The sequence below is a fragment of the Petaurus breviceps genome, unplaced genomic scaffold (genome assembly GCF_028583685.1).
Source record: "Petaurus breviceps papuanus isolate PSGF00001 unplaced genomic scaffold, PetGlider_PUasm1.0 91023, whole genome shotgun sequence".
In the NCBI taxonomy this organism is placed as follows: Eukaryota; Metazoa; Chordata; class Mammalia; order Diprotodontia; family Petauridae; genus Petaurus; species Petaurus breviceps.
Genome location: NW_027187398.1, coordinates 4,685,272 through 4,700,375, shown reverse-complemented (window position 1 = coordinate 4,700,375; position 15,104 = coordinate 4,685,272). Strand labels below are relative to the sequence as shown.

Here is a 15,104-nt window from a genome sequence, read left to right as displayed (position 1 = left end):
AGAGAGAGAGAGAGAGAGAGAGAGAGAGAAATTGCTACACTGGGAAGTAAGAAACACTGAGTCTACACATTGTGTCTAATGGTAAAATGCTTCAAATAAAATACCTGATTCAACAATAAAACTGCTAAATAATTCAGCAGCTCTGATATGAAAACCCTGCTTCCCAATGAGCATCCCTCCAGTAAAATGAATTCCTTAAAAAAAAAAAAGAAAACCTTTAATGAATAAATTGCTGGGGATTTAATTTATATAAATGCAAAATGGCCCCCCAAAAGCCAATGTATCTCATAGTGCAGATAAAGAAATGAGTTGTATACAGAGACTATGAGTTTCAAAAAGTCTCCCTGGTATTTAATAAATTCTGATTTTTGAAAGAACACTGCCAGATCCCTTGTAGATAGTTTCTATTTTACCTTATTAGATAAGACAGCCTGTGGATGTAGTGAAATATTACTCACTTTAAATGCTCTCCTCTGCCAGACAGATAAACTCGGTTATGTTTTAACAAACTAGGAAAACAGCACTGGAAATTACATACTATATAATGTAAAATATTTTTGATTTTTATATAAGAAAATAAATAATCCAGATTGGAATCTGGGAGATAAGAGAGGATGGACTATAGAAAAAGACGGGGTCTACATTACTTTTCTGACACCTGGAGAATAATAGACAAACTCATACCTCTTCTATGGTAGGTAAAATATTTAAATTTCCCCCCTATCTAATGAAGTTTTGGAAAGGATTTGGATATTTTCACAGTTGAAATGTGATTTCTCTACTAATGTAATGATTTTTGTTCTTCTTGCAGAGAAACTCAAACCTCCCTTGCCCCCCTGAAACTTCAAATATAACAAATGCCATAAAAACAATGATTTCTGATCAGTTCTGAGAAAGGGACTAAAATATTTCATTTCTACCTGCACTGTACATCCATTTTATGTTGTCTTTCAAGGTACCAAATTAGAAAGCAGGATTACCTATGAGAAACCAATTGAACTGAGAACCACCCATTCCTAGCTATATATTTACAGATTTCTGGCATTCGTGATAAAGTTTTTGTACAGGCTAAGAGAATGTGGAAAGATAGAGACAAATAGATAAGCATGCATACAGACCGACTGACTAACTGGATTTTTTAATTTTTGGTACTTAAAGATAGACCTTAAAACATTCTCACTTAGCCATGGATTTGGTATGCTTTTCCAATTCTGTATTAATTTATCAGTGAACAGCTCTTCCATTGTATTAGTCAAGTCACCAAATGCAAATCTGCACTTATTGACAGGAGGAATCCACAAAGAAACACTCTGCTTGGGGAGAGTTCCCGGTAGGGGTGGGAGACTGAAGGAAGTGTTAGCCCTCCAACCAAAGTACCAGACACACTCCCCCAAACAACCCTTACTCTTCCTGCTTCAAACTTGCTCCCCACCTCCGTGGAGATCATTGCACTCATCACAAGCATTCCCTTCCACCATCAAAAGAGCAAATCAAACACCAGTTATCTAAACATCAGATTTTCTATTTTTATTAAAAACTCACAAATTTATTCAACATGTTTTCTTTCATACAGTGAATGGTCTAATATGCACTGGAGGTCACACAAGCTTAGGTTTATTAGAACAATAAAAGACATATGAGAAATTTAATATATAAAGAAAAAAGTAGCAGCTGCTGACTGCATATTTGACCATAAAATTTAAATATTTTGGACTTTTATTTTAAAGACACAAAAATAAAACCTGTGTGGGTCTATATAAGTCATATTAACAACTCCATGAATGTTCAACAGGACTAAAAATTAGCAAAGATGTTTTTTTTTTCTTAAACCTTGTAACACTTTTTTTTTTTTTTAACACTCTCGGGTTGCTGGTGCCAGGCACCTTACAGTATTTGTGCTATAATTAGTTTATTTGGCAACTGTCTGTATATCATGTTTTCTCTTTGCCTCCTGTAAACAACACCTTTTACAAACTAGCACAGTGAGCCGAAAGCCCTGCGAATCTGTCAGAGAACATCTACAGAAGACGAAAGGAAGGAGGAAGAAAGGAAGGGAGGGAAAAGAAAGGAACGATTTTGGTTGGTTGCTCAAAACATTTTGCTTTTTGAACAAGAGGTTTCAAAACAGGATATATTAGTAAAACACTGAACTCCTGAATTTAACATCATACGTAAACAGTTGACTGTTTTTTTTTTTTTAGTTCAATAGTCTTTATTTTGTTTTTTAAACTTTTCTCGTGAAGGTAGAATACTTTCTTGTATAGCTGTTGTTTCAAGTCATTTTAGTAAGAGGTCTGGCTGGAGATCATCCTAATGAGGGTGTGGTGTGTGTGTATGCATATGCGTATATGTGTTTGTGTGTGTAGCTTTTGAAGGTAGAGTTGATGCTGAGGGCATTTCGCATTTCTGTTATTTTGGCCGAAAAGAACCGGATAGACAGACAGACAAAAAAAAAAAAAAGTCCCACCTGATGCACAGCAGGTCGGTGTTTCTGAAGCTAAAAGTTTGTTGTTTGTCGCTGTTAGTAAACTCTGAGAGACAAAAACTAATCGAAGGTTTCCTAGAGCTAGAAACTTCGTTCATCCTAGCCCAGAAATGAATGCTCCAGGACCGGCCTTTTCCCCTCCCTGACTCGGATTCGCTTCGCTTCGCTTCCTCTGGTCTCTGCGGCGAGTCTGGTTCTCGACTTGTGCCGGCGTCCTTCCTCTCCACTCTGTGCATCTTGGGCGCCAGTTAGACCGGCCGATCGTCACCCTCATCGCCTCTCCGGAGCTGCCGGGAGCTTCCGGGAGCTGTCCTTAGCTGGGCTAGTCCTTATAGCTCGCCTCGACCTTCCGCGAGCTCACTGGATTACCGGCGGAGGCTCGGCTCCTTGAGTTCTTACGCGAATTGGGGAACGTTTTTGAGTTTGGCCTTACTTGGTTCACTCACCCCAAGTCCTGCACGTCGTCCCCGGGGCTGGGACTCCAATCCCTTCTTAGGGTGCATTCGGATCTCAATTCGCAGTCACCCCCAAATCTTCCCTTCCCTTCCTACCACACCCCAAGGAGAACGGTCTCTCCGGCGGGAAGAGAGGAAGCTGCTTGGGGGCTGCTTCTGTTTTTGTGATTTTTTTGTTTGTTTTGTTACTGTGTGTGTATTTTTAATAACGACTCGTTTCTGTACAACCTTGCAAGTCCAGAGACGGCAGGCAGCTTGGCTCAGGAGTGGCCCCGGCTACCACACCGCCGCCTCATTCATTTCGGGAGGGTGGGAAAGATGGTTACCGTAGCTCGCCCCGCCATTGACTGACAGCGAAGAGAAGGGCGGGCTGGGTCCGAAGACTTCGGCCGACATGGAGTGCAGAGGTCCAGGGAGATTGGGCTCCGGGCTTGGAGAGTCTCCAGGCGGGTGAGCCAGGATGTCAGTGAAGCGCTGTGCCTCGCTGGACGGGTGGTGACCAGGCAAGGGATGTTCCAAACCTCCTAGGGGGGTTCCCGACGGGCCGGAAGACGGCACGAAGGGCAGGTCCACGGGGGTTTGCGCCTGTGACGAAGGAGGGCCTTGCGGGAAGAAGTCGTAGTTGCCCCCAGGGCCGTAGTATTCGCTCTGATAATCTGGAGGTAACAAAAAGGAGGTAGAGGAAAAACGGAAAGAGAGGTGTCAGAGACATGCATAGTGGACAGGAGGCATTGAAAAGGGTCCTAGTGCCCCAGGTAATGCAAAATTAAATGGAAATGGGTAAGAGGGAGCATTTTCCCTAGGAATCAGAGCCAGTGGCGTCAAAGATTATACTAGTTAGACAGAAAGATAGAAAGATCCCAGAAAGATAGATGGTGGAGCAGGGGTAACGGGTTGCTTGTATAAGTAGAAAAGGAGCAGGCTGGGATTATTTCTCGCTTCTGGGAGCAATGCATTGCCCAGATGTGAGGAAATGAGACCCTCTAGGGCCAGAGGAATATTAAAGGTGTTTGTCTGCTAGCTCTGCAGGGCACAGAGCAGACGAGGAAGCACACCCCAAGACGGAGGGAAGAGGAGAGGTACGCAAGAATTCTCAATTTTGCTAGCCCAGGACAACTTGGTATCTCGTTCTAGCAACCTTCCCTCGACACCCACCTCAAACACAGAGAGAGAGTTTTATTCAGAACCAGGAACTTTACCCCTCTTCCTCGAACCCTAGACCCAATGTACTCTCCCAAATTTCCGGTTTCCCTTTAGAAAACAAAGTCTTCTGAATGTTCCTGGCGCCAGAACGACTCCTCCGGGCGTGAGGAGAGGGACCCAGGCAGTGGAACCCGGAGATGAGATGTTCAGTCTCTATCACCTCCCTCTACCCCGTCCTCGGACCCGCTTAAAGCGAACTGAGTTCCTTCCCTCTCCTCCCCTCCTCTAGTCCAGAGCCTTTTACCCACCTCCGTAGAAGGAGAAGGGTCCGTTGGGGATGAGCTCCCCCGGCTCCAGACGGTCCACAAGCGGCCTCATCCTGCGTGGACTGCGGAAGAAGGCGTGGCGCCGGGCGCCCAGAGCGCTCAACTGTTTCATTCGCCGCTCCTTGGAACGTCGGTTCTGGAACCAAACCTGGAGGTGACAAGGCGCAGGTAACCGGGACATAAGGCAGAGCTGGTTCAGGAGCGCAATCTGAGAAGGAGATGCGTCTCTCTTCCCTTTCCCACCCTCCCACCACTCCCTGGCTTCGGCCCTGACCCTTCCAAGATAACTTTTTCTCTCCCTACAGACAGCCGTGGCCACAACCCTGTCACGGTTCTGGACGAAGAAACAGGGACCGGTCGCCTGGATACGTACAGAACCTAGTCCACCTGAGACTTGCTGCGTTGCCATGAATATAACAAGAGTGCATGCTACACACACCAAGCCAACACAAATTCACCGACAGGAATATATGCACGGACAGGCGTAAAGTTTCAAACTGTGAGACAAGGAGTGACAGTCGGGTTGTATGAGTTTTTAACACTGGGTTATATGTATCCGTTTCTAACAGTCACATAGTCTCATAGACACAAGCCTGTGGATCCAACGCCATTCTTCCTTCAAACATATACATCGTTCCAGACACGGGAACGAAGATACCCAGAACCCCGAGTGTAACAATCGCTCATATACACACGGAACCTCCCGACCACACAATCTCAAGCTAACCAGTCCTACTCATATGTAGTCTCACATTTTCACACCATAGAAATCCCGTCTGACCCCAGATGGCTGCGTCGCCACCTCTTCCTCCCAGTCTCTGCCCCAGAGCTTGCTACCGAAGAAAACGCTCTTCTGCGGCGACCATCATCACCTCCCCGCCCCCCGCCCCGAGAATTCCCTTCACTTTCCTTTCATAAGGGGGTAAAAGAGGGGGAAGTCTGCCCTCCTTTTCCCTCAGCCATCAAGACAGGGAAAGAGATAAAGAGGCGAGAGACAAAGTTGGTTCTGTGAGTGAGGGAAGGCAATTATTCCTCCTTTGCTTACAAACAAAACCAAAGTCCATCAGATTCGCCCATCACTCATTAACTCCTCTGGGCTTAGCCGCTGCTCCTGACTGGGAGAGTCAAGAAGGAGAAAGTCAGGAGGAGTCCAGACACTCAGGACTAATCTTGAACCAGTTCACTGGGAGCAATAAGTCAGGCAGTCCTTTGAGGCGTTTAGGGGAATCGGACCAAGTCGTCTCGCATTCTGACCAGATTTGCTTTGCTTCCTCTCCCCCTTCCCTCCCCTCCCCCCCAGCCTTCCTCCCCAACTCCCAGCCCCAATCCCCTGGCTAGAACCGCGGCTCAACCCAGTTCAGCTAGGCAGTGTCAGTCTCCGCCCCTCCTCACCCCTAGGGCCACCCCCCCCCCCCCCCCCCCCCCCACCCCCAGAGGAACCGGCGGTAAGAAGTAAAGGGCGGTATGGGTACATTTCCTGCTTCCCTCTGGAGTGCCCGGTGCTTCAAAGGCCAGGCGTAGGCAGGGGGTGTAGGGCCGGTTCCTCGGCCTCCGGCCTCTCTCCCTCTCCCCCGCCAGCAGTACACACACCTTATGCTACACCAGTCTCCACTTTCTCGATTTTTCCCTTCCTTTCTCACTCCCTGCACAAACTTGGCTGGTTATAGAGGGAACTCAGCTTTGCGCTACATACATACATTCCCTTCGAGACACACAACCTTCCTTTGCGCACAACCGGATTACACTCCCGAGCCTGAGACTGAACATCATCCTGGGGCAAGCAGGGCTCGGGTGGGACACTGTGAAGCATGTGTCCATAACCCCACAGACAGACTAAAAATGCTCCCTGCCCTTCCCCTCTTCCTCTCTGGGTTCCTGACCTGGATGACACGCATGTTGAGGCCAGTTTCCTGTGCTAATTGCTCCCGAATGTGACGAGTGGGCTTAGGAGTGGCGGCGAAGGCAGCCTTGAGTGTCTCCAGCTGCTTGGCCTTGATAGTAGTGCGTGGCCCCCTCCGCTTCGCACCCAAGTTCTGGTCGTCGTTCTCGTTGCTTCCCGTCTCTTTGTCCGATACATTGGCGCTTTCGGAGTCCTTGGCGTCGTCCTGGGACGGGTCTTGGGAGTCCGGGGACAAACTGGGGTCACTTCCCGTTGTGGCTGGAAAGAGGGAAGAGCCTATTCATCAGTGCCTCAGAACTCACCTCTCCCATTCTCACACCTGTAGCTGGGGTGAGACAGAAGTCTGGTGCATGCTCGATCTCGTCAGGCCCTGTCCTCAGACTTAGCTTGAAAGTGTCAGTTCCCTCTTCCCCTTTCCCAGTGGGCCTCTAGGAAAAAACTTCCAAGAGTGAGGGATACTACTCCCCAAAAGGCTGACAATAGTAGGGTCTCTGGTTTGCTCTGCTCTGCTCTGGTCCTGCAGGCCCTCCCTCAGCCACCACCCCTAGTTCCCTTACTCTTCCTGGACCCTCACCCGAGTGCAAGCTGTTCTCTTTGGCGGCGCTGCTGTTACTTAGGTAATCTTCTTTACAGACGAATTTATTCTCGTCTATAATGTAGAGCTCCTCCCCAGTGGACAGCTGCTTGTTACACATCATACAGGTGAAACAATTCAGGTGGAACACCTTGCTTCGTGCCCTCCGCACCAGGTCACTGGGGGAGATGCCCTGAGCGCACCCAGCGCATTTGGTACCGAAACACCTGCAGGAAAGACAAGGCGGGGACAAAATACAGAGATAGACTGAGCTAGGTGAGCAGCAAGGAAGACAACGTGACAGATCTGGGGAACGGCAGACGGGAAATGGGAAGAAATACAAGGAAACGTATAGCGAGACGAGTAGACTGAGGAACCCCTAGAAGGACTGAGAAAAGTGGGGGCATGGCGGGGAGGGCAGAAGCGGAGAAAGATACAGAAATACAGAGACAGAGAAACAGAAAGAAGTGAGGGATGTTCGAAAACCACACAGAAATGGAAAGCCTCTCACAGAACTAGAATAGGATGGAGCAGAAGAGACAGAAACAGGGAGAAGAGTCCCAAGGCAAAAAGACAGAAAGGTCAGCAAAAGGAGGTAAGAAAGAACCCATCTGGCCCAGGATCCTACCAGTGTCCGGGCTTCTCTTCCCTGGGAAGACCAAGGGGAAAACAAAACAAAACTTCAGCGCAAGGCGAGGCCAAGGCCTCGGGAAACTTTTCTGGCCCCATCCCTTTTTAGCATTTAAAATAATCTCCCGGTGTTAATTATGGCGCAATGCAAAATGCACTGAGCGCCACTTTTCACTCGTCCCCCCACCCTTTTCCACTAAAAAATAATAACCTAAAGGCACAGGGGGTTGGTTGGCTCAGTTCCCGGTGCCATAACCGGCGTAAATAAATAAACTCACAGAGCCGCGGCACAGGCTGCCTTTTTATTTATTTACACAACGCTGGGGCAGGTTCGCTTATAAGAGGAGTGGAAGCCAGCGCCCAAGCCCTGCTGCCAAGGAAATGTAGATTTTCGGACCCCGGGCCTTCGCAATGAGGCTTATTGAGCACCTCCCCGAAGCAACTATGATTTAGACTGGTCTTAAACCCGCGACAGAAGTGCGCGGAACCCTAGGCCCCCTGAATTGTCCAGGACTCGGAAGGCGGCTCCCACCTGCGTGAGAAAAAACCTCTCGAGAGGAAACAGCGTTCTCCCGCGCCCGGCGTTTCCTAACTGCCCTGGCTGTCCGCTGCTCTCCATTCCCGGATTCTCGGGTTCTGTTCTCAACTTCGTTCCTGAACTGTCCGGGGATCTATGCCTCGTTTGGCTCCCCCTCAGTTCTGTCCGAGGCAAGGTGGGATGGTTTTGTTTTTCAATGAAAAAGTCCCCTTTCCCTAGTCTTCCACTGCCCGCCTTGTAGGAGTTCACGTTTCTTCCCTGCAAAACCACCTGAACCCCAGGCCCATAAATCTCAAGTCAGGGTTGGGGGGGGGGTCTAGACCACCTAAATCCCATGCCCTAGGGACAACACGTGCCACAACCAAACTTCAAGCTAAAAATCCCTTTTCGGTTTGCTACACAAAATTCCAAAAAGAACACAATTGACATAATCAGCCGAATAAGAAGATAGTCCTGTTCTCAGGACTTAAAACTCTTTTTTACGGGTACTCAAACCTTGCCCATTAAAAAAATGCAGGACAATTTAGGGGAGTTTAAATTAATTTAACGGGCATCACACTAGAGGAGGAGATAGCCAGGAGAAGCCTATTGGGTTGGGTGTCTAGGCCACTTTGAGAGCCGTCGCTGTGATCCCGCGGCCGGATATTCACAGTGTCCAAACGTGAAAAAAGTCAAAAGCCTAACTATCTCACCCCCAGGCAGACCCTGAACAGATCAGAAAGAAGCCCTGGGAACAGATCTGGGGCTGGGCTAGGAGCCAAGTCGCTACCCGAACGCGGAACAGTCCAACCCAGAGCCAGGCCGGGAGACCAGCGGAGCCCCGCGCAGGATTTCCCAACATCCAGATTCTGAATAGCCTGGGCTAGGTAGAGCTTCCAGCCCAGCCGAGGTTGGACAGTTTGATGGTAGGGGGTGGTAGTGCCAGGGCAGGAGGTAGGGGCTGCTTCGAGTACTGGTTGGCCTGAAGCTTCCTTGGTCCTGGCCGAGGCTCCAGTCACTAATTTTCCCCCCGAAGCTCTGAAGCCTAGATTTCTGCCTGCCCTTCCGATTACCGACCCTGGTTCTGAGACCTAGGGCCTGGTTGGCCCTCCACACCTCCTACGTTCCTAGCAAAGAAGAGGGAGAGATTTCTCCTCAACAGGCCCAGTCTACTATGTCCCCAAGAGCCAGCCGGTGTTTGGAGGCTAGTGGAGAGGAATAGAGTAGTCGGAGAGAAATAGAGCTGGGGGACCTTGAGCTCAGTTCCCCTCAGGTTTGCTCACTCCAACCCAGACCGGCAAGAGGTCAGGAGGTCGTCAGAGCTAGGACCTCACCGGACCTGATCGAAGAAAGTGAGGAGGACCTGGGGGAGGCCCAAGCCAAGAGCAGGGGACTGAGGTTCAGTTCCTACGGTCGCCCTCTAACCTCTGGAGGCCTGAGTGGCTTCCGGGCTCCGGGCTGAACTTAAAAAGCCCTCTGTAAGTGAGCCCGGGGAGGGGAAGCTTTGCTGAAGGGTGAGGTGGAGAGGAGTATAGGGTAGAGAGGAGAAACAAAAATAAAAATAAAATGAAAGACAGGGCTTTCCCAGTGCTTCTGTGTCTTTGCTCGTTGGGCGAGTTGGAGGAGAGGCAAGGCACCGAGTCCTGGGCTCTCTGAGCGCCCTCGGGACTTGGCGGCCAACTTTGGAGGCAGCTCCTTCAGGACTCGAGCATCCTAGCCCCAGGCTGGGTTTTTCCAAATCCTGCACTCAAGCTGCCCGAGAACCCTAAAAGTCAGGTCTCTGGTTGCCGGCTCCCTCCCGCCCAAGGCCGGAGGCAGGGGTCAGCTGTGGGCGGGAGGATCAGAGAGAAGGAAGGAGGAGCAGAGCAAGGGAAAGAGAGGAGAAAGGGGAGTCACTCACCGAAAGAAGTCGTTCTTGCAGTAGAGCTTGCCCTCCCGGGAGAAGCATTTCTCGGTCAGGTTGCATTTACATTCACAGCACTGGACGCACTTCACATGCCAGGCCCTGTCCAGCACGTTCAACAGAAACCGGTCCAGGATGGGCCTTTTGCAGCCGGCACAGTGCACCATTGTCTTTGGTTTAATTGCAAGGGAAGGGGGGAGCAGAGGGCTCAGAACAGGGCAGGCAGGTCGAGAAGAGGAGGCGTCCCCCAGAAGAGGACCAGCAAGAGCCTCCAACCCCAGTCCTCTTCCCTCCAAAAAAAAAAAAAAGTGAGAAAGAGAGACAGGAAGACAGAAAGGATCGGCTGGGTTGTGCGGGATCGAAAACGCACACCAAAGTCTTTTTTTTTTTTTAATTAAAAACAAACAAAACCGGAAGAGGATAGGAGGAAAAAAGGAGAAAAAGAAAAAAGAAAAAGCGTGGCCCAGGAGGAGGGGGGGCGGGAGTAGTGCCCAGGTCAGAGCTGGGGCAGTCGCAGCTCCTGGGGCTGGGAGACAGAATCCCGGAGGGGAGAGCGACCCGTGGGCAAGGAGCTGGCTGAAGAATGAAGGTCACCGAGAACCGCGGGAACCAAAATAAATAAATAAAGTCGGAGACGCAAGAAGACAGCGGAGAACGGTCTATACGGAAACCACCCAAGCGATGAGTTCTCTCAGGTCTGAGGTAGGCGCAGTCAGAAGTCAAAGTGCATTTGCTTTTGTCTTGGGGTGTCTCTGTCTGAGTGTCTCAGGGGTGCAGGTGTGTGTGTGCGCGCGCGTGTTTCTCCACAAAGCGATTTGGGGGGGGGGCGGAATAAATGAAAATTTAAAAATGAGTGAAGGAGCTTTGAATCCTAAACTTCCAGCATAGCCCAGTGGGTCGGGGGGTGAGGGTGGGGGGGAAGCGAATGGAACGCAGCGCTTGGCCTGGAGGAGGTGGGTGGGAATGGGGATGCAGTGAGGGAGGGAGGGGGACAGCAAGACAGGAGGTGCCAGCTGAGGCGACAGGGGAGGAGGGAGGGGAAAGCTCTTGTTGGCTTGTTGGTTTTGCTTGTTGTTGTTGTTGTTGTCTTTTTAAAAAAGCAATGTTTGTATCAATAAAAACTGGACAGAGAGGCTTCCACTAGGAAGGTCGCCTAGAGGCACGCTAGCTGCCCCTCCTTTACCCACGGCCCCTGTGCCTGGGTCTCTTCCGAGCGGCCCAGCGGGCTCTGCGAGCTCCCCTCCCGTTCTGCTCCTGCTCCCGGGGAGGCCGGATCCTCAGTTCAGCGAGCCCAGCCAACCATTTCTCTGGTCACAGCTCCCCACCAGCTCCTCTCGCAGTCCCGCATTGCTCGGCCAGCTTTGTGGATGTGGGTGAGTGTCCAAGAGGCAATCGCTGGGGGGGAGGGGAAGGGGTTAGGGCAGGACTGAGGGTTTTGCCCACTTCCTTTTTCCTTCTTTCCTTTCCTTCTCCCCCCTCCCGCCTTTTTTTTTTCTTTTTTGGTTGCGGTTGCAAATACCAGTGCCCTTGCTCGCCTCCTAATTTTTTTTTTCTTCCAAGGGTTAGAGAGGGGGCAGGTCCTCACAGATCGCCAAAGAAATCTCTATAGTCCTAGTGACCACCGCTTCCACCAGGTCTGCACAGATTGTCTCTTCTGCTGCCTCCGCCGCGGCTCGTGGCTGTCTCTCCCTGAGTGCCTGTCCCCAGTCCCCCGTCCCCGTCCGTGCGTCTCTCCCAGGCTCCGGCGGCTTCGTCACTGCTCTCGGCTGTTCCCAGCCGCTCTGGAAGCCCCCTAGCCTTAATGCAGCGCTCGACGACGTCACTACGGGCGACGGCCAATCAGCGATTCGCGGTCCCTCTGTAAACCATTATCCATCCCGCCGGCCGGGGAGAGTGCAGCGAGACCGCTTATAGAGAATCAGCCGCGGGACCCGCGGCAAAGTGCGCAGCGCGGCGTGGCGCAGCGGCCCGGATACCAGCCCTGACCCGGTAAGGCAATAGCAAGCCTGAGAGAAAGAAACGCGGTGAAGGGAGGAGACTAGGGGCAAGAGGCCGGTTGACTGCAGGGCTCGGGGGGAGAGGGCGGGGGCGGGAGTTGGAGGACCCAGATTTGTCCGGGGTCGCGACACCGCTGGCGAGCACGGGATTGGACCTGGGCACATGGTTCTGTTTAAGAATGCAATGGGGACTTATTTGGCTCTTTGACTTCCTGGCTTTTGAAGCACAGAGCGCGTCTTTGGGGAAATAGGTGAGAGGATGGTGGGCAGCCGAAACTTCTTCCTCCCTCCTGCTACTTGCTCAGGCCTTCACCCTTTCCCCTTCGAATAGCCACTCCCCTCTCCCTCATACCCCCCAGACACGTCCAAGGGACTCCGCTCTCTGGAAGGCTTTGCTTCCTTTCCCACTCTGGGCTCTCCATGAAAGTTGTTTAGACACTTTCCAGATGAGGGTGGGGTGTGGTGGTGGTGGGAAGAAGGTGGAGGGGCTGGAGGCCAGAGGTCAAAAAGAGTGGTGGGGGGGGGGGGCTAGAATGGAGACAATGCTACGGATGGGAAGTTGCAACCAAGGCAAGAACCAGTGAGAAAATTTGTGAGCCGAGAAACCTCAATTCATTATGAAATGACTCAGTGTGAAGTCATAGGACTAACTCCCGCGGCTGCTTTGAGGGGAGATTGAGGGAGGTTGTGAGGGGTGCCCCAGGCAGTCCAGGATGCCTTATCGGGCACCGGGGGAAAGGGAATTGACTCTCGCATCTCCCCTCCCTCCACATGCTCTAGAGGTCCGGCGTCCACGCTCCCAAAGCTTTAGAGAGCCCTTTACTAGGGTCTTATCAACTCCCCTTCACTCAGGCCCCAGGGCTAATTCTTGAATCCTCTCCAGCCCCGGGGCCATTTCCTGCCAGGTCTGCCCGGGCGTCCGACGTTGCTCGGAATGGGGCAGATGGGGGGGGCGGGGGAGAGGTATGAGTCGGGTGGGACGGAAACTGGCATCTCGCGCTCCCAGTTTGTTCCCTGCTGCAGATCTATTCAACCCTAAATTCCATTTCAGGGACTCAGTCTCCGCTGTTAATCGGGATTTTTCCTGAGATGGGGCCTGCAGATGGTTAGTTGTTGGAGGCGGGATCGGCTCTCCTCCCGGTGTTTCCCTCTCAGCCTCAAAATCTTATTTCCGCATAGTGTGGATCTAGGGAGGACAAGGTCTGCGACGTCGAGGCGGCAGCAGCTTCAAATTCCTTCCCTATGGGACTTGTCATTTCTTTGACTAAGGTGACCTTGAAGGCCAGCCCTACGTAGGCGATTCTAAGCAAAGGAAGGTTCAGAGCAGCAGCTCAGGGAGCCCGAAGTGGGCCTGATGTCTCGGCTCCCAGTCGAGAAAAAGACTTCTCCCCAAGAACCTGAATCACCTCTTCCAGAGAAATCGAGAAACGGCTACAACGAATTCGACTTTGGCTCGTTACAACCTTCAGGGTTTCGGGTCCTCAGACTACCCTTTCAATTACCCTTCCTTCGAGAAAGAAGCCTAGCTTCTCCTCTCCTGGGCCCGGATAGCACAGGCCTTTGAGGCAGACACCTTTTAGTTAAAACCAAACCTGAGGCCTACGACCCTTGCCTCGCTGCTGCCTCCCCAGTCCTGGTCTCTCTCTTCTGTCTCTGGGAGGGGGGCTGTGCTGGACCTTATCCCTTATAGGACGGAAGGAGAGGCTGAATTCTCCTCCTCCCCAGGTGTGAACCCTGGAGGGCAGCGGAGACCCCAATTAAAAAGTATCTCAACCAATTTACTAAGTCTTCTGAGCTCTATGAGTCTCTCCAGGAATCTGTCCCCAGATTTCGAGGTTTCAGGGTGGGGAAATTGGGAAGAGACCGAGGCTTGGGTGATTGCTTCTTTCTGCTCTGTCTGCAGACCTAGCATCCAGTAGAAAATTGGTCGATTGGAAGAGGAGGCTCCAGCACCGAAGCAGCTTCTTCCAGTGTCCTTAGACGCTTAAGCCCCCCTCCCCTCCCCCGACTACTTCTCCCCATTGAGGTCGAAGTTCGAGTCTGGGGTGAGGCGGCTGTCCCACCGAGCTGGGGCCCCCTTCTCCCCTGCAGCTGTTCGGGTTCTCGCCCGCTGGCTCCCTCGACCCAACCGCCCCTCCCTGGAATCAATAGCTACCCGAGTCCAGGGCGGCTCACCTCCCGCCCCCGGCCCAGCTGGGTTCCTTCTCATGCAAAATAGGGGGAACCCTGGGGGCTGCGGACCTATAGGGTGACAGCTGGACGCGGCTGCCGCCCCTCTCGAAGCCTGAGCCTTGGAGGCGTGTGGGTGGAAAAGGGGCGGCTCAGGGACAGTAGTCTGAACTTGAAGCCCATTTGGGAACGAGGGACTAAAGTGGCCACCAACTCCGGTTCCTGTTCGTGCTCGAAGGAGGGTACGGCCACTCAACTCACCCCACTTCTCGGCACCCACTTCGAGAGCAGACCAGAAAATCAAAAGCAATAATTGGTATTTGTATAGCGCATTAAAATATGCAAAATGCTTTACACACGGGCTATTCGTATTGTTTCGGAGTGCAGCGAAGGAGGGAGGAGGGCTTTAGGAAATTAGCAATCTGTCTCTTGCATCCGTCTTCCAAGACGATTTAGCAGGATTCCAGGTGAATTGGAGGACTCCGAGGGCAGACTCATTTTCAGGCGACCCTATTAGAACTTAAATTTAGACCCTTTACGGCAATATTCCATCAACTTCCTGAGTATTCTGTTTGTGTAGAATACTGGAGCAGTGACATTTTACCTCATTTATTCCTGAGAAGAGTGACTTCCAAATCCTAAAAGCCCCTGAACTGGAATCGCCCCGGGTACACCGCTCATCCAGTCCGCCGGGTGCGCAAGTTTCCCTTGCTCAGCCACACTCAAATGTGTTATGTGTGCACATATACAGAGCACTGACACGGGAATGTCATTAATATTCACAAGCATACAGGGACACATGCACATTCACACTGATATGGACACAATCATTCATAGTTCCGATGCTGCCCCGTGAAGGGTTACTTTCACCAACGTCTCTCAGGCTTTCTCGCTCAGCCACTGAGGCATTCATTCTTAATAGTTCCTAGTTTTCCTCCCACCCACCCCCAAAGGCAGGAGAAGGACAGGATCCAATCTTCCCAGCGTCCTAGTTTCTCTCTCCTA

At 51.4% G+C, this 15,104-nt stretch overlaps 1 protein-coding gene and 1 long non-coding RNA gene across 2 annotated transcripts; one reads left to right on the top strand and one right to left on the bottom strand.

Moving 5' to 3' along the window:
* Nucleotides 1-1,525: 1,525 nt before the first annotated feature.
* On the bottom strand, nucleotides 1,526-11,983 carry LHX1 (LIM homeobox 1). The gene is made up of 5 exons (XM_069077909.1): nucleotides 9,931-11,983; nucleotides 6,884-7,110; nucleotides 6,290-6,567; nucleotides 4,392-4,557; nucleotides 1,526-3,596 (listed from the first exon to the last, which is right to left on the bottom strand). Exons 1-5 carry the CDS (start codon nucleotides 10,098-10,100, stop codon nucleotides 3,217-3,219), a joined length of 1,221 nt encoding a protein of 406 aa, XP_068934010.1. The 5' UTR covers nucleotides 10,101-11,983; the 3' UTR covers nucleotides 1,526-3,216.
* Nucleotides 11,884-14,453, top strand: LOC138153633 (uncharacterized). Its single transcript, XR_011166417.1, has 2 exons — nucleotides 11,884-11,922; nucleotides 12,982-14,453. It is a non-coding gene; the product is annotated as an uncharacterized lncRNA (long non-coding RNA).
* The last annotated feature ends 651 nt before the right edge of the window (nucleotides 14,454-15,104 follow it).